Genomic DNA, 24,283 nt, shown 5'->3' with positions numbered 1-24,283 from the left:
CTTGTTTAGGTGTGGTTTTTTTTAAGTACAAACATGTTGGAAGAATTCGTGGCAGTCTATGTAAATTCGAATTCTCCCTGACAGTATATGTAAATTACTGCTGAACTATTTAGGTGTGTTTCTAGACCCGTGTTTGCTTTTGTTTTATATGTTAGCTGATTTGGGAAGGTAGTTCTGGCCTACATTTTCACATTTTCACTGTTTAAAAATTTAATTGTCGGTTGAGGAACATCTTCATCAAGTAATTATAATTATAACTTTAAAACATAAACATTATTTGGTTTCTTAAAAAATAATGGAATAAATAAATAATGAAGTGCGTTTGGTAATTTAAAATTATATAAAGAATAAATTAGAAGACCCTCTGTTCCAGACGTTTGAATAAAAGATTAAAATTTCTTCGTTCTTTTTTTTTTTTGGGATAACTTAGGTGTGCTGCGTATGGTCAGAAAACAGAAATTATAAAAATTAAAATTGTATTCTTGGATATAATTTGTTCAATATGTGTTTAGTAATATATTTGTTTAGTAATATATTTGTTGATGTGTGCTAGCAGATTTGGTAATTGAATCTCAATTTAAAAAATTGTTTAGTAATATATTTGTAAACTTGAGTAGTTTGCAAACTAAATTTTAGTTTAATCTAAACTTATATTAATTAATTTATTAAAATTTTTTTTATGAATTTTGTATAATTATTATTTTACAAGGTTATATAATTTAGAAAACATTATATTTTATTTTAACAAAAGTTTATAATATGAAAGTAATATATTTATCAAAATTTTTATCATTTTTAATATAATTCTGCATCTTCAAAATTTCAAATTCTAAATCTGAAAACAATCGTTTTCAGAATTTCTATTGTTTGAATTACAGAATCCGAAAACAGTTTTAAAAAATAAATATCTAAAATCCTCTCAAACTCGTATTCGCTGGATCCATGGATCTGAAAACAAAAAACAAAATCCGAGTTTACAACCAAAGAGACCTTTTGTTTTGTTTGCTGGAAAGAACAAAACATTTAATAAATATTAGTGGGCTGTCGAAACGCCAATAAGTGAAGGCAGTCGAGTTGCTTCTTTCTAAACTCGTTTTGTTCTAAAAATTATTATCGATATTTTATTTTTAATTTCGATTAATATTTTATATAACTTGATGCATCACAGAGACTTGCTCAGTTGGGCAGATTTTGAAGAATGGGTGGTCTTTTTGTGGGGCGGTTTGGAATCAGAGAAATGCAAGAGTGTTCAACACTGATAGCAAGTTGAACCGGGAGCTAGCAGAATGGGTGGTTTCATATATTTCTGCATACAGAACAGCCAACCTTCCTACACCAGATTTAGATCATGCAAGCAATAATTCCTAAAATGTCAACAGTTCACAATATGTCAGGCTAAGAAATCAGCAAATAAATTCTCCAAATTGGCAACCCCAGTAGAAGGTACCTTCAAAGTCAAAACAGATGCGTCGTTTTCCCCAAATGAACTTTCAGCAGGCTTGGGTATTATTGCATCTGTGAATGAAGCAGAGGCTTTCGCTTTCGCTGTGTTGGAAGGGCTCCGTTTGGCGATGGATGCTGGGATTTATCCGGTTCAGTTAGAGACCCATTCTTTGAGTGTCTTTAATTTGTCAGATTCTTTCTTTTTCAGGGAAGTTTGCATGCTACTTACAGGTTCACAAAGAGAGATGGAAATGACGTCGCTCACATTTTAGCACGAAGAGCTTTACAGAATCAAGAATTCGTGTTCTGCATCGAGGAATGGCCGCTGGAGGTTTCGCAACGGCTTGCTGCGGAGTGTTTGGGTTTTCTTTTGTTATGGTCTTTATTCAAAAAAAAAAAAAAAGTACGGTGTTGTAGTGAATGAACTTTTCCCAACGATTGTTCATAAAGTTGGTTGGTGAGTAGTCACGGCTTTTCCCATCCAAATATCAACGAAAAACTCAACCAAAATTTTTTTAGATAAATATAAAATCAATAATTTAAAATGTGACATAATTTGTCCAGTGCTACAAAGAATAGATTAGTCACTAGAGGTGCAAATGGAAGAGAGATTAGAGTAGAACTAGACATATATGCCAAGATTTAATTAATATTGAGATTAAAAGAATAATTAAAAAAAAAAAGAGGCAAAAGTGAGTTAATTTCATCGACACATATGAACCGCATATTTACACAAATTTCACTATCGAAGAATAACAAATTAATTTATTTAGAAAAGGGGAAAAATTAATTTCCGGTTTAATTAATTACACCATTATACAAAAAGAAGAAAATTTTAAGAATAAATGAAATGCATGAAAGTTCCAGTAAAGACATTCAGCCTAAATATAGCTCAATTAGGTAAGACATATATAACTCAATCAAAAGGTTGTTGGTTTGAATTCTAACCTCCACCTATTGTACTAAAAAAAGTAATCGGTTAAAAAACAATTAAAATTTTAAGTCATTACATGATTCCATGTCAAACATTAATGTTATAAGTTAATAATAAATTAAAAGTAAAGTATCAAATATTATTAAAAAAAATACTGAATAATTTGTTTATAAAATCCGACTCTTCAAGAATAATTAAAAATAATTAGAATGAATTATGGACATGAATAAGCCTGGTAAATAAAGTAAAATCGGTACTAATATATATAATCATATAACTAATAAAAATAAATGCACTATAGTTATACCACCAACAGAATATGCATATATTTAAGAACGATTTTCTTCCATTTTCTTTTCATGTTCGTTTGTAAAAAATGGTTTCAATAATATTTTACCATTCCACAGTTCTTTAGTGAAAACTAAGTCATACTAGGGAAGCACAGAAAACGACACAACCAATTTATACTGGTTCACCCCAATTATGGACTACGTCCTGTCTATCGCAACAACGGATTTTACTATAATTTTGGGATAAATACAATGGGTCTCACAAACGCTCTACAAAGCTCTCTCTAGGTGCCACAACAATGATCACATAGCTTCTAAGCACTACAACGATAGCTATTTAGGAATACATAATGAAAAACCTCACGAGAATAGGCTGCTGACAACGCATTATAGATCAAGTTCTCGTTTTGTTCTCTGCCAACTCTACTTGCTGCCATTGCCACGTTTGTCCACCAACACAAAACCTTCAATTCCCACGACCAAAATTTAGGTAGACGCCTAGCAACAAAAAAAAAGTTTCGTTATAAAACAAAACCTAAAGACAAGTGAGGTAAATTGGGCTTTAATTTATATTTTGGCCCAATTCCTTCCTTTTGATTAGTATTTGTTTTGACTCCATTCATTCATTTCTCCAACAGATACCACTTGTTGATTAAATTAGCACAAAAAGAAAGAGACAACCACTTGAAGAAAGATATTTTTATTAGGAAAGTAGAAAGATGGACAGATACCACTTGTTGATTAAATTAGCACAAAAGGAAAGAGACAACCACTTGAAGAAAGATATTTTTATTAGGAAAGTAGAAAGATGGACACTGAAACTCTCACACTTTCTCACCTTCTTCGGGAAACATCTATCAAAATAGGAGATGGATCCTTGGAGCCCAAGTTGATAGATTTTTCTAGGCCCTTTTTGGATCTTACATATTCTAGACACATCTAATTAATCTATCCTTATCCATAGGAATTTTCTAGAATTCCTTGGAACCTAAGGGAAATGTCTAAGATATTTCTAGATTCTTTTCTTTAAATATTTATTTACCATCTTGTTTAGAATGACTAGCTATTACCCGTAAGAGAAATGTGTAGAAATTCTAAGAAGCTTCTAGATAGTTAGTGTTATATTTTTGGATAGTTAATGTTGTATTTTAACAAAAACTAGAAATCAAGAATAGTAAAAATAAAGAAATAAAGGGAAAAAGAGAGAAAAAGCTTAAGTTAACGGCAAACCAAAGAAACAAAAAAATCAAGGAACGTTAAAATTCAATAGAGTTGTAAGAAGTTTTATAAGATGAGTCCATTATTTGTTTATAAAATTGTAATAAAAAGTAGTTAGTTAATATTGGGTTTAAGTAGCAACGATTGCTTTAAAAATAAACAAAAAATAAAAATAAATAAAAAATTCTTATATAGATCATAGATGGATGCCATTATTTCAAATCTGTATACGTTAATATAATATATGCCAAATAGGTTGATTGAATAATTCTGCAGCCAAGCAGTTGCAAGATTGAGGTCATACAAGCTCACCACCATTGAGAAGATGTAGGGGCAATAACCTTCGTCCTGCCAAATTTTTGCACAAAAATGGGAGAATCAATGGGCTCAAGTGAATAGACGATACAAGAAGATTGAGATTATCTTAGTCTCCTAAACCAATGCAAGATTATGAGCAACATTATATATATGTATATATTAATACATCACATACATCCATTAATGTGATGGATTTTGGAAAATAATGTGTGCACATAAATATAGTCTAAATGATATTTAGCACACTCAATAAGGTGCGGATTCAACATCCTGAGCGGGGATTAATCCTACAGTTTAAGTAAAAGATTTATGAAGTCTTGGTATAAAATAATAATGTTTAGATTGCAAGTAAAAGAAGCAAGTGTTTGTGAAGATTGAGTGGAGGCTAGAATAGAAAATTGGACGTTATATCCATGTTCGACCATCTAAATTCACTACAACCAGCATAATAGATCAAGAACTGGTGACCAAGCAACAAAATTCAACGAAAGGACTTGAAAAATAGTAAATGACGTGACAGCGGGATTGTATTCGTGAAATAGAGTTTAGTTAGATTTTTTTTACCCCGAATTCTCTTTCCTCCAAGTGAGATCATTTGATCTGATCTAGTCCAACTGCCGGTGAGTGTCTAAATCAAGCAAAGACCGACTGAAATTTACCTATATATGTACTTCGAAAACAAAAGAATAAACAGAGAGTTAAAAAAAATATAGAATATCATACAATGAATTTTGAAGGGAGAGAGTTGAAATATCACTAGAAGAAATAATATTGGCATACCATTATTCACCAAGAGCTTCAATTTTATCAATAACACATAGAAGCTGAATCATATTCCTCGTTCAATTTCCCTTTACAACTTAAAATAGAACATTAAAAATTTAAAATAGCTAGACAATTATTAGGCTGAGGAGCATCACCTAAGAGGAATGAGATCCATGAAATGAATGGAATGACGTGAAAGATTTTGGATCATCACTGGCATGGACGTATAGCATTAAATGAATGGGCAATTCATATTAAAATTACTAGGATACAACTCCTTTGTCATGAAGTATAAATAATACCATATTTACGGTCTCATCTAAGTAATCATCCTGGCCATCACCAAGAGCTCCATAAAAATTTCCATCCATAGCCTACAAAGTTGAACTAGATATGAGCGCAACTTACACACAGAAACAACCGAACATTATCGTTTTCCCTTACAAATTAAATATTACGCGTTCAGCTAAATTGGAGGCATGAAAAGCAACAATAAACCTCCACCATGACACCAAAACGTTTTAGAGCATAGACTTTTCCAACTCCTAGGAGAGAACAAGTTAAGCGTTTACAGTTATAACAAGATTATTTTCTGTCAATTATGAATACAATTGGAAGACAGCAGATTAGGCAGATTAATGAATCAACATCAAAATAATGGTTGACAAAATACTTATTTTCGCAGTAACATACTTAAGAACAAATTGCTCATTGGAAGGAATAAAAGTAAAGGATAGGAAAAGTAAAGCTTGAAAATTGACATATTGAGAAATATAGTCATTGATGAATAATGCTCAAGAAAAGCAGATTCTCCTACTTGGGCTAGGCCTCTAGAATTTCATCAAGTGGTATGCTTCTAACATGGATGCAGTACATTTGGCTGGTAAAACAATCTAAGTCTAACCTTCAAAAGTCCAAAACAAAATGAAAGGCAATCACCAATTTTACTTGCAAACGTAGATACCTGGAGTTCTTGGGAGGGCACGCAAAGCCTTGTCTTCTAGCTCCACATGAAGGGGATACTTTTGACTGTGCCAAAGAGTTCAGAAATAGACAGCTGACTGCAACGAGGGAGAGAAGGAGAGGAATAAGCCAGATGTGATGGGTGCACAACGGCCAAATCATTGAAGTTCTCAAGAAAATTATGAAAAAAGAAACACGCCACAAAACTGTTCCTAGTTCCTTAAAACCAAATTCAAAATTCTACTCTATGTACATAAACCATGATACCAGAGAAGCCTGCATTGCCAAAGTTACATGGATATGCTAAGGTATGAGTCGGAGATGGCCTAGATTATCCAAATTATACTACAGGTCCTCTCTTCATGCGTCAATTGCACTTAAAGTTCATTACATCTTGGGGCACTAGGTCTCCTGCGGATCAATTGTTAGCAGATTTGCAGTCAAATATTTAATTTCGGCAAAAGAATAAATGGTCTTCCAGGAGTTTTTTATGACTTAATTCTCCTCAATTTGAGTAAGTAAATCTACCCATGTTTTGAAGAAAACAATACATATGCATAGACTCAAATAGAACATAGTAGTTCACAAAGTCAAGAGCTCGTATCACCAACCTTTAGTGACTTGAAAGAAAACTAAGGTATTTTATTACATCCTAAGCAAACATCAGTTTTAATAACTTCATTAATACACCAACTTTGAAACAAGGTGCAAAATTCAACTTACCAAAATAGCCTAATAACATAACCAGTTCTTTAGCATGCATCTCTTGAGTACATCTCAGGCTCAAATATAATCTTAGGCACCTGTTCTGTTTATTTCCAAAAGTAAACCAAAAAAGAATTTAGTATAATAAGTTCACCTTATTGGTTTATTGGTCGGTCACAAGTCTATTTAGTTACAAACTCCACAAAATAGTATTAACTTTTAACTTGAAAGTTGGGCATTCAAAACTTTTCAGTAGAATCTACCTCGAATATTCAGTAACTTTTTCTTTCATCTTTAAAAATTTATAACTAAAAATCTTCAAAAGGAAATCAAGTCATTCTATTTATAAAAGTTTTATATTTGAGTTTCTTTTCTTTTCTTTAAGAACATTTAATTAATCATCATGACACCTCATGGTTGATACCAGGATAACATTATATATAACATATTCTCGTATCTCGTAGAAAGAATATACGTTTGAAAGATTACACTTACTTTGTAGGTTCCAGTTTTTTTTCTCGTCGACATTTTCTGGAAAACTTCCAATCAAGATGTATTCCCCAACAAGCTGATAGAACATCAGACAATTTAAAATTATCTTCCCATTACACGTATTCATATGAAGAAAATAAATTAGCAAGAACTACAGTTTTCTTTACTTACTCAAGCAGCTAGCAGGATTTTGCTATTCTCTCTCATCTTCTTTTGCATTTTTTTCTTTGGCTTACAGCCCACGCTCAGTTTGTAATGGTCTTAAGTAGAAACTTAAAACTTTCTTAACGTTGAGAAAAATCTGTTTTTAGCCAACACCTCAAATTCTGTGATTTGCGAGGAAACCTCCACAACACAAATAAACGAAAGCAAGTAGAAAACATCAGTATTTGAAGAGATGCAGACAACTAAAATTACATTATAACATTGATTAAAGAGTAACTCGACTCACATTGGTTGAAGAGGGTAAGGATGAGAACTGATGTCTTACAGAAACAATACCGGAGGAACGAATAACATCCAACCGAACTAAAGGCAGCCTGCAACTACTGAAAAAACCTGATGAGAGGGAAATATAATAAAGAAAACAAAACTTTGAAAAGAAAGTGCAAATAGATCATTGTCACCTACATGGCGCTTAGTTGCAAGCCAGAAAGAACGAGGGCTTGAGAACAAACGGCATATGACGGCTACCGCTAACGGTTCCTAACAAATACTGCTTTCACCATTGTTTTGCAGAAACGTCGCCATCTGCAGCAACATTTTGAGAGAGGTATCAGAACACTACCATCAGAAAGAATCAACACAATAATAAACGTGAAAAGAAGAACGCTCACACACACTACCATCAAAACACTACAATCGGAATATGACCACGCTTCATAACCTTATGCCTCTCCCTACGCCTCATTCATCCCTTGCAGAGTAGATAGTTCCCCAACGACGGCGTTGCATGGCACGAAACGTGAAACCACTATGAAAACAGTTAGGGTTAGGGTTTCGATTTGCACCAGAAACCAAATTTAAGCAAATGAAGACGGCAAGTAGTGTGATTACGTTCATCTCCACCGCCGATCGATAGAAGACAAGTGCAGTGAAAGCATTTATGTTGATGAGTTTTATCGAAACATTTCTAAAATCCGAAGCCTCGAACTGGAAGGCGATGACGACGACGAGAGATGGAGGCGAAGCAGCATCTGAAGAAACTTTGAGATCTGTAGAAGAACTGAGTTCAAGAGAGTCGATTTCGTTAGAAGAAGAAGAAAGCGTCGAACCATGCGTTTTATAGGAAAAAGAAGTGGCGTGGTATCCAAGCTGTAAAATTAGACTTAATTAATAAAACTCCCAAAATCCGGTCAAACTCTTTGACCATCCGGCTTTTCAAATTGTTGATTTGCCAATTAATGCTAATTATGAAAACAAATGGAACTTTATTAATTTAATTAATCTGTAAATACAATAGATGTACTAAAAAAAAATACAAAAGATGCACAAAAAAATGAAAAGTTATCAAACCTTAACAATAAGTATATCACTTTTTTATTTTTATTTTAAGAAATGATACTTTCTACCATAAACTTTGTCCTTCATTAAATTATATCTCAAATATAGATAAATATTAAATTTTTTACCCAGTTATTTTTCCTGTTAAATGACACAAATTTGGAATTTATTAATAAAGTCAGATATTATTGAAATTTATGAATTTTGAAATGTATTACTTGGTCGTCAATTTAATGTTTTTATTAGCCACAATTTGCCATAAATATTGACTTGCATGAAAACTAGTAAGTTTAAGATAATTTTGTGAAACAAAAGTATTTTATTTCTCAAAAATTGATTTTGTATTAAACTTTTTAATCCATAGTTAATCTATAGTCGTTGTATCAAAATTATAAACTTTACTTTGGAGTTATCCAACTACTTCTAAATAACACACCACCCGTATTTCCACGTCTACTTCACTAGTTTGCTCGTAGATTATTTTAAATGAAATAAGAATAACAAGAAACAATAAAGAGCAAACACCCTTCTATAAATTAATTTAAAAAAATTACTGTGGAATTTAAAATCCATCTATTCTATCCAGCGACCATCCCTTCATCAATCAGCTAAGCCCAACATTGAAAACGGCAACTCGTAGGCCCATCTCTTCATCCATCAGCCAAGCCCAATACTTAAACGTTAACTCGGTCGGCCCATCTAAAGATAAGCTCGCGACTTGCTCGGCCCATTTTCACTAATAATCTAAGCCCAATACTAGAGACGGCAACTGGAGTCATACTTTCACCGTCTCAAAATCGGATGTAGCTGTAGTTTGTGCTGTGTTTCGTGGGACCAATCAGCTCTGATCGACGTGGAATCCAACGACCCTGTCAACGCCGTGAAGAAAAGGCAATGAACCTTCCTCTTTCTCCCATTCCACACTACAACAACACGCCTAAGCAAAACCCGAATCAAATTCACCTCTCTTGCAGATCTTCCCTTGTTCTTTAATCCTGTTTTGCGACACCGATCGCTCTTGGATTTCCTCTCTTCAGTTCTCAGGTACACACATGTATTCATCAAATTTTTGTATTTTTAGTTTGGTAATTGACCGTCCGTTTTCAATCCTGATTCTGGTAGAATTTCGACAATTGATTTCTGCTCAGACGAGACACGAGTGATTATTTTCTTGCTATTGATGCAGAAGTTCGGGGGTGGGTTCGAATTCGCAGACAATCCACCATGTTCAATAAGCTTTTTGGTAAACCTAAGCAGGAGTCTACGGCTCTGGCGACGCTTGATAAATTAAACGAGGTATCGTGGCGTGCTGAGTATCTTTCCAGTTGAATTCCGCTTCTCTTTTGTCTTTGAATGGATTCTGGAGTGTTTTTTGAACCACTAATTTGGCTAGGTCGAGAGGTGGAGTGAAAGATCTTTTAGAATTAGTGACGCGATCGATTTTTTGCTTTTGAGCGATGTGAACATCACTAATTTCTGTCCTTTGATATTATGAATTCTTTATGCTGAAATGAATTCTTTTATGCTCTGTGTTTTTCAGACACTGGAAATGCTGGAGAAGAAGGAGAAAGTACTTTTGAAAAAGGCGGCCACAGAGGTTGAGAAGGCCAAAGATTATACCAGAGCAAAAAACAAGCGGGGTATGATTGTAAGAAAGTACTAGCAGTTTACTATTGAGCAAAACATTTTGGCGTTAAAGTACTTGTTTATTATATAGAATGATGCGACTGAACTTGCTAACTGTTGATAATTAACGTCAAGAGTGGCATAGCAATTAAAACAGTGTGGGTTCAAAGGAAGTAACTTATTAATTTGGTTAGCAAGTTCAGCCACAGTTAGCATTTTAGCATTTAAAATTGTGCCTATAAAGTTGGGGGATTTCTAGGTCAAAGGAAGTACCTTATTTGGTTACTGTCAGGTTTTAACTATCCATGTTCCAGGTCGAAGGAAGTAACTTATGCTTCTATTTGGATTTTTGGCTTTGCTAGTTGTGTTTGTTACATGCCCAAATTGGCGTTGCGGTTCATTTTCACTGTTGGTGAAAGATAATAATTTGCTTATACTTGTTCATTTTCATTTCTCACATCTCCCATCACAATTTCTAGAATCCTCATCGTTAACTTCTTCTGTTTCAAGTACTTGTGTGTTTTGGAGGAGATATTTATGACATTGGATCTTTCCCACATTTCATTTGCAATTTTAATCTCGCTCAGTTGAGCATCAGCTATTTTATGGTGTGAGATTCAAACTATAGTTGGCAATGTTGCGTCAAAATTAACTATTTTTATTTTATAGCTGCTATACAATGTTTGAAGAGGAAGAGGCTATATGAACAGCAGATAGAGCAGCTTGGCAACTTCCAATTGCGGATCCATGATCAGGTGATCTTTGATGTCATATCTGATATCAGACTTGTAAAACGTATCCATATTTGCTTTGCTGTGTGTTTATTTAACTTTGTGAGTCATAAATATTCGTGTTGCAGATGATATTATTAGAAGGTGCAAAAGCCACAACTGAGACTGTAGATGCATTGAGGACCGGGGCAGCTGCAATGAAAGCAATGCAGAAAGCAACGTGAGTAACACATTGTTTGGGTGTAATTTCATGATTTGCTCTTTATGACCGTTTTCAATCCGTTCATATTTTTCAGTTCTCTTCTCCTACCCAGAGGACTGAATCTTGTGAATAATGTGCTGGGGAGCATAATGATGCATGAAACCTGAATTTTTCCATAATATCTACGATATTGCATGTTTAGTGCTTTATAAGGATTACAGAAATGAACTAAGAATCATTTTTTGTACAAATATCAACCTGATTGGTTGAAATACTTCTTTTGCAGGAATATCGATGATGTGGATAAGACGATGGACGAGATCAATGAACAAACTGAGAACATGAAACAGATCCAAGAAGCATTATCAAATCCAATTGGTGCCTCAGCTGATTTTGATGAGGTTTTTATTCACTTTCAGTGTGTTTTTTCCGTTTGCCCTGCGAGTTTGTGAAGTTTTTTTCATTCACTAAACCTCTTTGTACGCACAGGATGAACTGGAAGCAGAGCTTGAAGAGCTAGAAGGTGCTGAGTTGGAGGAGCAACTTCTTCAACCTGCAACAACTGCTCCTGCTGCCCCAATTCCTGTCCCAGCGGGCAAACAACCTGCTCGACCTGCTCCACAGAAACGAACTGCTGAAGAAGATGAGCTGGCAGCTCTGCAGGCTGAGATGGCACTTTGAGTTGATATCCTTCATGGTTTTCAAGCAGGTGCTTGGGCTTATCTTGTGATGAATTCTTTCCATTTGTTAGTGTCATTTGCCTATGAAATGTTTATAGATCGTATGATGCTTGAAAACACTTTGCGCATTGTACCTAAAGCTGTCAAGACTAAGATACTTTTATGGAACTTTTCAGGTCGCATTGCCTGATGAATATTGGAAGCGAGAGGCTATGTGAAGAATTGGCCTGAGGTTGTAACAAAGATTTGAACATTTTTTGCTAAGTTCAGCGAAACCTGATGAACAGGTTTCTTTGTGATAATACCAGATAATAATCCGAATTCAATCTTAGGTCCTGTATACCATGTAAATTAATATACCACTACTATGGTTTCGCGTTGGCCTAATATGGAGTTAATTTGTAAGTGCCTCAATTACTCAAATGCAATGTGTCAAGTTTGAGTTGGTTATCTGAAAATAAGTGCATCCTGTCCTCCATAAATTTCTTGAAATTCTGTTAAACCTCTGCTGCCCGACTCGGAACACAGCAATTCGTTCCAATTCATATATCACATTTATTTTGTCCACTGCTTATAGCGCCTAAGAGAAGCAAACAAATAACAAACTGCAGTTTTATGAAACATCTGTTGACTAAACTGATTCAAGAGTTGATACGTTTCTTATTTACAGTAATGATGAACAGGTAACAAGCCGCCCATGTTCTACAGTAGTTGTCTTAGAATCACTTTGACATTATAAAGCATGCGGTTATGTGAGCATGAAGCTTCTGCCCACTTAATCGCCAACTGAACTCAGAGGAACTGGCGACAACTCCAAATAATCAAAATCATCCGTTATGCCCACCTGCATTTCATGGATAACTCAGATAACTCTTAACCAAAGACATTGAAACCTTTGCTTTTCTTTTGTTTTTTTTTTCTCTCTTTTTACTAGGGGAGAGATGTGTGAGTGCTCATTTTTGGGAAGCATAAATTAATTTCTTGTCCTGCTTTCAAAATAATGGAAAGCAAGATTTAAAAAATTTGAAGACCAAGGAACTTGATGAAATGACGTGCGTGCTATATTATCATATCTCTAATTCTAGCAGACGGCATTTTTGCCAAAGAAATATGGTTTACCTCCTTGTACATGTTCTCTAGTTGTTCTTTGGCCTGTGGAAAGTTGTTTGAACACCATTGTCGCAAAGTGAAAATGTTGTCTGCATGCATTTAACCAAAGTTAACATAACATTACAAGTGGGCAAGTATGATGGAAAGAATGGAAAATTAGTTGGCAGCTTATGAGCAGAATGCATGCCTGTCCATCGGTTGGCTGCGGCGTGAGCATCTTCAATTGCATTTTCTGTCAAATTCACAACCATAAGATCTCCTAATTTAGCACACAGCTATTTCAAGAACTAAGCAGTTGATACCCTTTTTCTGTCGTCGAAATCTAAAAGATGCTAAAAAAACTTAACTCATTGCTTCAAAGGCAGCTGGATCATTATCTGCATATTGTACCATCTCAACCTGGTAGTGACTAGATTGTCAAACTAGGGTGAAAACTGAAAAGATTATAGTGATTGGTTTTTTTCTTCAAAAAATAATAAAATCAAGAATGCAAGCAGAACCTTTAGCTCGTTATACTTCAGTTCAATGGCTTTTAATTCGGCAAGGGCTTCCTTTCGTTCTTCCTGGCATGAAAGAAAGCATTCCTGACCAAAGTAAGATGGGATTTTCATAAATTTAAATTACCATTCGCTTTAGACGCAACTACTCACAGATTCCTCTCTTCCCTTCTTTAATGCATCACACTGCTCGGTAAGTTCTTCCAGTCTATTCTTACCAGTCTGGAGATCAGATTCAAGTTTACGATATACATTCCGCAGCTGCTCAGGATAAAGCCATGATGTATATTGGAAGTCAAAAATCAATGAACATTCAGATGATTTAACTATAGTGAGCTTGAACATCATAGATAGTCAAGCTTTTGAAATGAGTAGAACAAATAACAAAAACAAATAATGTAGACTTCACCTGATTACCAGCACAACTTGGTAGACTCCAAAAATAGACCTGAAGTTACAAAACCATACACAAACATATAGTAAATTGAAAATCACAATCACAACGCATAGTGACACATATGCAAACAATAATGTCATGGTGCCAGTAGGAGAAACAAAGGAATGGATGACTGAAAGTTTCATCTCAAAACTATTACTCACTGAAGTCCCAATCTTCTCTTTAAAAACAAGGTCATCATCCACTAAACTTTGCACAACATCTTTCACTGACTGAGAAATCACACCTTTTCGGGGACCCAACTTTTCAAGCTCCTTAAGCTGAAATGAGAATGAAGCCTCTTATAGTGTCCAGAAAATATGAAACCTTCAAATAAAAAAGGAATGGAAAATGAAATTGCAGGACTTCCAAAACTCAATAATAAAAATGCAAGTGTACTCACGAGGAAAAAGTCTTGAGAATCATAAAATATCTGAAGCATCTTCTCACGCTTCTCTTCCAGGGAAAGACCTCTTTTCTTAGACTGTTTCTCAAATTAAATTCCAATAATTGCGTAAATGTTAGATTACGAACTCGGTATCCAGAATTGATATTTGTCGAAGTCATCAGACGAAGAGTAGTAACCCCTCATTTTAGCTAAAACGAGTGATCCGTATTAAACCTAGTAAATCCCTAAATTTTATTAGGAAAAATCCATCTTAATAATGAAGGATCCGTCTGGCAAAATGCTCGTTATCAAACATACAGAACACATTTAGATAACACCTCAGATTTTACACATTAAATGCTCAAACTAAGAATCATCAGAGCAACTAAAATTGTCCAACGCTAATCTTCCACGCCAAGGTATGGGGTAAAGAAAAATGAATCTGTCAACACACACTAGAAAAGGACCACACTCGATGGAAGTTTTTCGCACATTATGAGCGGAAATTAACACAATTCAAGCGCGACGGAATATTTTCCTAGACCGCGATCTAATACATCAATTCATCGATTTTTCGAGTATACAGAAAATCACAACTATTCCACGTGAACGGGTGTAAAAATAAGTAACAAACGGACTTAATCAGAAGAAATATACGGCAATTAAAGGTGATACAGAATTCGTAAATTAGGGTTTGAGGATAATCGTTACCATTGATCCTCGCTGTTTGTCGAAGAAGTAGTAGACGAGAGCGTTCCCAAACCCAGACTAAGAGTGTCCGAGAAGACTCAGAGGAGTGCGGGGGGAGTGTACGGCATTCTGCAAGGCGGGAAAGTTACTTTACTTGTTCGCTCAATCCGCTCCGATAAAATACAGTTATTAATTTTTCTAACTAAGAAGTACAATTATTATCATTATTACTTTATTACGTTTAAAGAAACCTTAATCCTGATGTATTTTCAATTTTGTGAATACTGAAATTGACCGATATAACTTATATAGTACAACATTTGATGAATTTCTGTTTCGGAAAAAAGAAAAGAAATAAACATTTGATAAATTTGAATTAGAAAATGTTCTCTCTTCCCCTATCTATCTAAATGTTCGCAATAGTAAGAAACTAAATTGAAAAAATTCACTAGACTGTAATATATGTTTAATTTTTGCGTTGGGAAGATATTTATAGATATGCAGTCAAGTGAAACTTTTAAAATGTTATTACTTCTATCGATTCTAAAATTTAGAGAGATTCGTGTATGCTTAAGAATGGGTAGTCGTCGAATAAATTAGCCTGTAATAACGATTATCGACATTAGTACAGTGTCCAACCTAATATTTTTCGACGATCAAATTAATAATCAGATAACAAAATAGTAGAGAGCATCTTATGAAATTTGTGATTGATTTTTCACTTATCTTATGGTCGTGGTGGTTCTCCCTTTTTATAGGTATTCATGGCCGACCACAAATGACGTTTTGTATGTGGCATAGCATGGCTCATCGTTGTACGAGATTCTGATAGACAATTGGGAGATATTACTGGATGTGACGTACCGTTGCCTGCAACCCTATCCCTCTACAGATTGCTAGTTGCATGATGCGCTGCATCTCTGGTGCCACACTGCAGGTGCCCAGGCCACGTGCTCCCTTAATTGTTCCCCTCATTCAGTTAGTGGTCCCTACAACTAGTTGTCACCCTTCGAGTATGACATGCCATATGTTCAACCTTCACGTTCAACAATTTCATTTTATGTTACTTGCCAACATAAATATAGTTAAGTCATATATCTTGATCCAGAGGTTAAGTGTTCAAAAATTTTCACCTCATTTATTGAACTCAAACAAAAAGTAACCAATGATCTTCCTAATCAAAACCAATATTGTGATTAGATAAATCAGCCCAATCAATTGGTTTAAATCTCATAAAGTAACAGTACTGTAAACGAATCTTCGTTAACAAACTAAAATAAAATAACTTTCGTAAATATTATGGGTAGATATCAAAATAAAATATAACAGTGTAAACTGAATTTTAAGACAAAAAATGTAAACTCTAATTACGTAATTAGCGCATAAGCATAAGTCTAATCGTTTTGGTCAATATCATTAGGCCCAAAAGTCAATGTGTTTGTATTGTATATAATGCCGTTGTTAGTCGGTAATGAAGCCACAACGTTGAAAAGCTAGCTGCTTTTCAATTGTGGTATATATTTGTTCAATTAAAGTACTTTTAGACCAAAGTTTTCATTATTTCATTATTTTATCATTTTTCTTGTTTCATGTGGGACCTACAGTTGTCCACAACAGACAATTTAATCACACATCTTTGCTTTCCTTGTGTAAAAGCGATGGAAAATTCCTTGAAAAAATTAAAATAGTGTCCATTTCCTAATTACCAATCCAATGAGAAAAATGACTCTCAATCAATTTTAAATTTTAAATTCAGATATTGTTGAGTAAGTATTGAAATTGTTGGCTCATAACAAACTGTTCACACCTCCACATTGACGTAGACTAAAGAAAAAGTACAAAAACAATTTTAAAAAAGACGCAGTTTTAATGTAAAACACTCTCCAGAAAAAAAAAATCATAGAACAAGTTAATAATTTACAACGATGGAAAATGATACGATACATTGTCTACGTAATTCGTAGGATATTAAATTATGGGTTGATGGCCACCATGATTTGAACTTATTCCCTCACAGTTCTTTTCAATTTACATTTATTTTTTGTACAACATGTTGGATGGGGATCGAACTCACAACCTTTTGGTTTGAGGTATATGCCAATTACTGTTGAGCTATGTTCGTTTTGACGATTTGCTATTACATTGATTCTTATTGACCATTAGGTCACATCATGAGAACCCTTATTTACCACTAAATCAATAAAGACTAAAAATACATTTTGTCGATTAAATAATCTGTCACTTGTCATGCAATCAAGTCGGAATCAACTAATATGGTGAAATTTTAAGTTAAGTCCCGTTTCCCCTTCTAGAATGTATGGTTATATATATATTTATAGCGAAATATACAAGACTTTGGTGCCACACTTAATAACATTAATATCATAGTGGAGAAAAAGGGGAGCGTTTTTTTTTTGTAGTAGTTCAAAAGGGAAACATGACATTTTGAGCTAGTAGTCAAATTTAAAGAGGAAATTTCTTTGTTGTGGGAATGGATAAAACAAACACGAGGTTTGTGACCACTGACCAGTCAGAAACAAACAAAGTCTTGGCTGACTTCATCTCCTTACACAAATGAATCATCAAACTCAAACAAACTCTACCAACACAAAATGCCCCTCTCTCTCTCTCTTTTTTGACCAAGTCCTAAATTCCCCACTCCAATTACTATAATTAATTAATTAATTAATTATTCCTTAAACCTTAATTTACCCCATATAATAACTTACGTCAAATAATCCTTCCGCAAGATGATCTTCATAAGGGTACTGATAAAACCCATAGCTTAGTAGAATTTCGCCGTCGTCGGAGCCGCCGCCATTGCCGGAAAATGGGATCTGGGTTTGCTCTGTCGTCGGAAACCGGTCCATCGTGGGAAATTCTTGTGGGTCGAAATTCAGAGGAGTGGAAAACAGAATGTTGGCGTTGGGAAACAGCGGCGTGTTGGCCGGAAATGTGATGTCGGTAGTGGCATTGTGGTGGCCGTCGGCGGCGGCGGCGGCGGCGGCGGCAACCGTGGGATTTGGCGTTTCGGAAACTGAATTGAACTTCTTCTTCAACTTGGTGTTCCAGTGGTTCTTGACATCATTATCGGTTCTCCCAGGCAATTGTGATGCAATTACAGCCCACCTGATTTAAACCAACAAATATATATTTTATATATATAAAAATAAAAATCAATAGTCAGAAAAAAACACTGAATCACCATTAAACTACAAAATTGATGTGAATAATAGTTACCATAAATTTAATTCAGTCCCAGCTTGCTCCACCGGCTTCCACTTACTCGGGAATTTTGAAATTAACATATAAATATAATTATACCCACTAAGTTTTCTAAATTATACAAAAACTCCACTAGACAATTCTTCTCCTTTCTCGTGAATTTTGAACTTCCAATCAAATAAAAGACCAAAATTAAGTTGTTTCAACAATAAATTAATAATTAAAGCCTAAAGGTAAATTTTTGGTAAATTTAATAATTTTAATAGGAAGCCGAACTTGCCTACTACCAATGGATGAATAGAGAGTGCAAATAACGCTATCTTCTTCCTCCGTGAAACTTCCATGTTTGATGTCTGGTCGAAGATAATTCAGCCACCTCAGACGACAACTCTTGCCACAGCGATTAAGGCCTAAAGAGATGGAAAAAACAAAAAAATATGAACTGAAATATCCATAATCAGATCATATGATCGAGAGCGAGAGAGAGAAGTGAACCAGCTTTACGAGGCAGAGCAATCCAGTTGCCACCAGTGCCATGTTTGTGGATGTAGTTTTTGAGAGTGGCGTCCTCTTGAGGAGACCATGGCCCTCTCTTCACAGTAGCTTTATCACAGCAAGGAGCTCTTCCCATGGCGATGACTGAAAAAACAGAGAGAGATATCAGAGAGAGAGGGCACGGCCACCATGGAAATGGGAGAAAGGTTATGCGTTTCTACTTTGTTGGTGCGAGTATATAATAAATATTTTTAAAAAGTGTCTTTTTTTTTTTTACTTGTTCAATAGAATTTAAAATAGCACGAAAGGAATTTAAAATTTACGATAAGATGAACTTAATTCATCGGTAATTAAAATTTGATATAGTCCGAAGCTCCATCTTAATTACTGTATTAAAAGAAATTTAAAATTTAGGAAGATAGTATAAATGGATTTATACAATCACGTAGAGACTAATTAAAATTTACTTTTGTCATATTTTGAAAAATGATAAAAGATAATGATATATTTTTAAAAATGGCATTTATTTATTATTTAATTTTGGGTTGGCGTTGGGAGAATGGGGGAGTAGTCAAAGTGAGGATGCACATGCGGGAGAGCATGGAGACGGCATGCTCCTGCTGTCAAAAAATGGTTGCATATTCAAGGCGTAAATACGAAATGGTTCTGAATTTTGTTACTATTTTTTTTACCCATTATGGAATTTTACACGGTTTCTCATTTGACCCTCTCTATATTATTTATTTATTTTATTCACATTATATCTTATTTTTGATATGTGTTTCTCTTTTATCTTAAAAGTAGCTCTTTTGGACTCACAATTACTACCATAAATTTATACAGTTCTATCTTAAAATCAATTGGTAATGAAAAATATAGTCGATGTGTCTTATAAATCTTGTTAGGCCCATTTATTTTTTGAATGTAGGATCCTTAACAATTAAACTTGTAAATTTGTTTAAAGTATTGCTATAAATTTTGTAAGGATTTTAATTGTGTATAGAATGTGTCATGATCCTTCAGTGATCCGTTTTTAAAAGTACAATGATTAAATTGACGTTTTAAAAATATAGGAATCATAATAGACAAAAGAAAGCTGAAATTAAAATAACCAAAATATAAAATTTAAATAATTAAACCTAAAAAATAATAAAGTAAACAATTTGTTTAATATCTATTTTGATTTTAAGCTCTTGAAAAAAGCAAAAGTAAATAAATAGTTTAATATCTACTTTGATTTTAAACTTATAGGAATCAGATGTACCTTTGCTTTATCTCCGTGTGCTTTTTTACTTTAAAAATTTTAACACATAATATAAAAACAATAAAAATCCTTTGATTGTATGTTGAAAACAGTACAAATATTGTAATCTATTCATATATGTAGACAATAAATTAGTCTAAAAATAAATTAAAATGACAACATTCAAAATCAATCCATCAACTAAACTTAAACCAAACAAGGAGAGATCTCACATGACAGACGTCTCATTTGATCAATTTCGTTCTTTCCTATTTATTTTATTTTTATTTTTACATTTATCTATCTTAGTTGTCAAATATTTGATAGTGTTAGGGAGAGGGTTCTCCTTAATTTTAAGGAGTCACGTTTTTTCTAAAAAAAAAAATGAAGTATGAAAGAAAATAATCCAAAAGAATAATAAGCAGCTTCATTTGCCGATAAACAAAAGGTATTCATTTTGATGCAAAATAACCCTTCAAAATCAGCCAACAATGGGCACATTGTTAGTTGATTAACTGTCAATCAACTCGCGAACCATTTAATAATCATTCTTAAAAGTATATATTATAAGACATATTAAACTAAATAAACAATCCACTCAAACTTTTTGTATATATATATTTATAAAAGAGTATATTTTGTCCTAAATAAAGATTGTATCTAAAAATCTACAAATAATTAATATTTATGAGTCTTTAATCCCAACTAACTTTAATATAAATAATGATTATTTATTGCGTATAAGTTTTTTTCTTTTTCCTCGCTATGTGGGGTGAGGATCGAACTCACAATATTTACGTATAAGTTATTAACGCTGACTCGCTTTTGAATGATTTTAACCAGTTACATTTATTTTTATTATTTGTTTTATGAAATCATAATTTGGAAAATCTAAAGTATATAAAATTAAAATGTGTTTAAGGGGATAATATGAATCTCTCTAAAATAAAGAGAAAGTTACCTCAATCCTCAACTATACTCAAACTAGTATAAAGTTGAAGTACATAATATATATTTTTAATATAACGGATAATTTGACATTTAGAAAACAGAATCAAAATCAAATAATGTAAAAATATATTAAAAAAAAGTAAAACTTATACTAGCTCCGAAAAAAGTTAGGATATGAAGTCCAATAATTTGTGAAATTTTGTACTTTGATGTAATTGTCCCTACAAATTTGTATATAGGTTTACCTTCCTTGCAACAATTAATTATAATGAAAATCAATGGAAATGAGATAATGAGAATATGAATGCTATTGGTTATTTAATTTAAATTTAGGAATTAAAAACCAATTCACCTTGTTACCTCTAGAATCATAATCATGATCAAACATATGACAATTGCATTCACTAAAAAAAGATGTTACAAGAAAATTTATATTAAAAAGAATAGTTAAATAATTTTTTTAAAATTTAATTTCATTATAATGTTTGTCATTTATTTATTTGTCTGGGTTGGGCTTGCAGACTCAAATGGGCCATGGACGGAAAAAGCCCAAATTTGACCAGGTCAGCGTAACGTTGAAACTCATTTGAATTAATCTATTTCATTTATAAATTAGTTAGTCTTCGACTCTTCGTATTGACCACGAAACCTTTTCTTGCCTTTGTATTCTTCGACAGTTTATTACGACGCTCCCAAGTCCCGCCAAAGATCGACTTCCAGTTCCCGCGTCTCTCTCCGTTCATCAGGTCGCCTGCTTCGAAACCCTAAATCTCTCTCCTTCTTCGAAGCCCTAAATAACTCTCATTCTTCGGAACCCTAAATATATCTCCTTCTTCGAAACCCTAAATATATCTTGACCACCACATCTGCGGCTATAAAGGAAGAGATTCTCATACCAGATAACCATGGCTCAGTCACACTACCATAGCGGGAACCCAAACATTCCACGACCTTCTCTTCTTGCATCCACGGAGCAATCCAGTGCCATTCATTGTCCAGATTTCCTATGGTCTAATGGCGCATTGTTGCGGTACAGGTTAAATTTTGATTTGAATCATCGCCGTAAATTTCCAGAGACATCGGAGCCTGCGGATTACCTGTTCAGGTTAGGTATCTCGGGTCTGTTTGTTCAATTATCTTTTATCGGTCAAGAAACTAATTCATCCGATTTATATTTAAACCCGTCCGCCAAATATCCAGAAGATGGGTTTGCCCTGGCAATCTGTGAATTTAGGGCTTATTAGTCGAGTTCGAGAAGAGAAGACAATCAATCCGTCTCCGATAGAGAGAGAGAAAGAGACACGTGTTGAGGTAACTTTGGTCAATTATCACAATACGGCGAAAAAGGAAGAATGGCAAATCCTCCATGGGTGAGAGCAATGTACTTGTCGTCTATCGATTTCACTTTTTGGATAAAAGCGGTGTTCGAATACGGCGAAAAAGGAAGAAGGGAAGATATAGGTACTCATTTAATTTTAAAAATCACTAATGACTTTTCACTTGTTTGAAACTAAATATTTAGAATAACAATTTGATACAACTTTAACTTTAAGATTTTCTGTTCTAATGTTTATAAATTTTATTTTTTTGTCATGTTTTAATTTTTTTCGAACTCTTATCAAACATTCTTTTTCCATAGCATATAATGTTAGTTTTGTTTTGTTTTTTTATCTAAATATGTTAACTTTTTTATAATAGTAAAACTAGTTAATTAAATGTATTAAACATAATTTTATTATTAGAAAATAATAATTTAAAAGTTTTTCTGTTACAATTTTGTTCCTTCTCATTAATAATGAAAAGTTCGTATCTTGTTTAAAAAAATTAATTTCAACGGTTTATTTATATGCCTTTGCCTTTGCATGCGTTAAAAATAGAAAAGAATAAATGATTATTGGCTGAATCTACCTCTCAACTTAAGTTATATTCGTCGATTTCTTTCCCATGCATATGAAGCTGGTAGGGTATATTCTTCAAGTTTTGCTGTAAAATTTAGTTGATTGTTCTCTTTACTCTACAGGGCATTGGGGCAGTCTGCCCAGAGAAAACAATCCTTATTGCTGGTAACAGTTGGTTCCATCAATAGCGTTGTTGTCTCTGTTATTGAAAGTTTCTACAACCACATTTCAGGTAAATAATAGTTGCATAACAACATTCATTTTTTTATTACATGTTCAGTTAGGAAGCAAAATTCATTCATAATCTTGACTAAACGTGTAGGAAACATTCTACTAGATGAGGGTGACATAAAAACATTGGAGTTGAGATCATTAAGGTAGCAGATAGGGCTGGGAGCCAGAAAGCTTCACTTTTTGTGAAGACCATCCACGAAAATATTATTTTGGGTGATGACGAATGCTCATTCATTCATTACCAAACTCTGAAGGTTGGGGCATATGGCAATCAGGTTAGGTATCATCTCATTGCTTCTTTGTTGCTTCTCTTTTAGATGTTTTTGTATCTAAAGTATCTTTAATACTAGTTTTGTGGTAGTCTAATTTAATAGGTATTTCATTATTTTCCTTCATTCCTTTTTAATTTTGATTCTTTTGACTCGTTTGTTTTCTGATTTACAAAGTTTTTAAGAGTTTAAAGACTGTTATTTTTCATTTTGATATAAAAGCATCATCTCTCTGTTGTTACATTCATTCCCGTCTTGTTAAATTTTTGTTTAACTATTTCAATTAATACTTCTCATCATTTTTGTTTAATTTTACTTTCCTATGTTTATCTTTATTTTTTTTTTAATAAAAGAATCAAGACTCTTATTTTGTCTCAAACATGTTGGTTTTCATGAAATATTATTTGCTTCTTAGAAAAGTTGTCCTATACGTTGGTTGTCCCTTAATATTTGTGGGCTCAAATAAAGATCATTGGTTGCCTCGAAATATGTTGGCTGCTGCTATTTCTTTTTTTGCTCCAGTATGTCAGTTTTTCCTAAAAATTGGTTCGGTCGAAATATATGGCCAATAGTTTCATCGATATGTTCGTTGTCCCTTAAAATTGGTTGACTTGAAATATAAAATCAATGCTCGGGGTTCCCTAAAAGTTGGTTGCCTTTAAATATAGGACCAATAGTTGGTTCAATGTGTCGGTTGTCCCTAAAAATATGTTGCCTCGATATGTTGGTTGTCCCTAAAATTTGTTGCCTCGATATGTCGGTTGTCCCTATAAATTGGTTGCCTCGATATGTCGGTTGTCCCTATAAATTGGTTGCCTCGATATGTCGGTTGTCCCTATAAATTGGTTGCCTCGATATGTCGGTTGTCCCTATAAATTGGTTGCCTCGATATGTCGGTTGTCCCTATAAATTGGTTGCCTCAAAATATACAATTAATGGTTGCTTAGTCACCAAATACCCCTTGATCATATTTACAC

At 33.7% G+C, this 24,283-nt stretch overlaps 3 protein-coding genes and 1 long non-coding RNA gene across 27 annotated transcripts; 1 reads left to right on the top strand and 3 right to left on the bottom strand.

Moving 5' to 3' along the window:
* Nucleotides 1–2,813: 2,813 nt before the first annotated feature.
* LOC111014498 (uncharacterized) lies at nt 2,814–8,396 on the bottom strand. 21 transcript variants are annotated; one of them, XR_002601848.2, is made up of 12 exons: nt 8,185–8,395; nt 7,974–8,101; nt 7,759–7,878; nt 7,580–7,676; nt 7,300–7,473; nt 7,132–7,204; nt 6,655–6,739; nt 5,933–6,029; nt 4,984–5,342; nt 4,768–4,873; nt 4,190–4,233; nt 2,814–3,165 (listed from the first exon to the last, which is right to left on the bottom strand). It is a non-coding gene; the product is annotated as an uncharacterized LOC111014498 (long non-coding RNA). The 21 variants fall into 21 exon arrangements; XR_002601844.2 differs by having other exon boundaries at nt 4,190–4,873; nt 8,185–8,396; XR_002601850.2 differs by lacking the exon at nt 4,190–4,233.
* Nucleotides 8,397–9,504: 1,108 nt separating this feature from the next.
* On the top strand, nt 9,505–12,331 carry LOC111014495 (vacuolar protein sorting-associated protein 32 homolog 2). 3 transcript variants are annotated; one of them, XM_022289255.2, is made up of 8 exons: nt 9,505–9,675; nt 9,821–9,927; nt 10,172–10,271; nt 10,927–11,012; nt 11,117–11,208; nt 11,477–11,591; nt 11,680–11,899; nt 12,047–12,331. In XM_022289255.2, exons 2-7 carry the CDS (start codon nt 9,856–9,858, stop codon nt 11,869–11,871), a joined length of 657 nt encoding a protein of 218 aa, XP_022144947.1. In that variant the 5' UTR covers nt 9,505–9,675; nt 9,821–9,855; the 3' UTR covers nt 11,872–11,899; nt 12,047–12,331. The 3 variants fall into 3 exon arrangements, with proteins under 3 accessions (XP_022144947.1, XP_022144946.1, XP_087982010.1); XM_022289254.2 differs by having other exon boundaries at nt 9,508–9,675; nt 9,818–9,927; XM_088125884.1 differs by lacking the exon at nt 9,505–9,675 and having other exon boundaries at nt 9,799–9,927.
* A 31-nt stretch (nt 12,332–12,362) lies between these two features.
* ATMND1 (Mnd1 family protein) lies at nt 12,363–15,172 on the bottom strand. Of its 2 annotated transcripts, XM_022289253.2 has the most exons (10): nt 15,013–15,172; nt 14,317–14,397; nt 14,078–14,194; nt 13,887–13,925; nt 13,631–13,738; nt 13,481–13,543; nt 13,328–13,379; nt 13,168–13,212; nt 12,990–13,069; nt 12,363–12,714 (listed from the first exon to the last, which is right to left on the bottom strand). In XM_022289253.2, exons 1-10 carry the CDS (start codon nt 15,013–15,015, stop codon nt 12,646–12,648), a joined length of 657 nt encoding a protein of 218 aa, XP_022144945.1. In that variant the 5' UTR covers nt 15,016–15,172; the 3' UTR covers nt 12,363–12,645. The 2 variants fall into 2 exon arrangements, with proteins under 2 accessions (XP_022144945.1, XP_087982011.1); XM_088125885.1 differs by lacking the exon at nt 14,317–14,397 and having other exon boundaries at nt 15,013–15,169.
* A 2,197-nt stretch (nt 15,173–17,369) lies between these two features.
* Nucleotides 17,370–18,911, bottom strand: LOC111014545 (transcription factor RAX2). The gene is made up of 3 exons (XM_022289325.2): nt 18,712–18,911; nt 18,497–18,626; nt 17,370–18,120 (listed from the first exon to the last, which is right to left on the bottom strand). The coding sequence occupies exons 1-3, from the start codon at nt 18,845–18,847 to the stop codon at nt 17,700–17,702; spliced, it is 687 nt and encodes a 228-aa protein (XP_022145017.1). The 5' UTR covers nt 18,848–18,911; the 3' UTR covers nt 17,370–17,699.
* Nucleotides 18,912–24,283: the final 5,372 nt, after the last annotated feature.

Source organism: Momordica charantia, assembly GCF_013281855.1.
Source record: "Momordica charantia cultivar OHB3-1 chromosome 6 unlocalized genomic scaffold, Mcharantia_2.0 BLBB01000006.1, whole genome shotgun sequence".
Classification (NCBI taxonomy): Eukaryota; Viridiplantae; Streptophyta; class Magnoliopsida; order Cucurbitales; family Cucurbitaceae; genus Momordica; species Momordica charantia.
The sequence above is the reverse complement of the archived record's forward strand: the minus strand, read 5'-3'. Positions and strand labels throughout refer to the sequence as shown.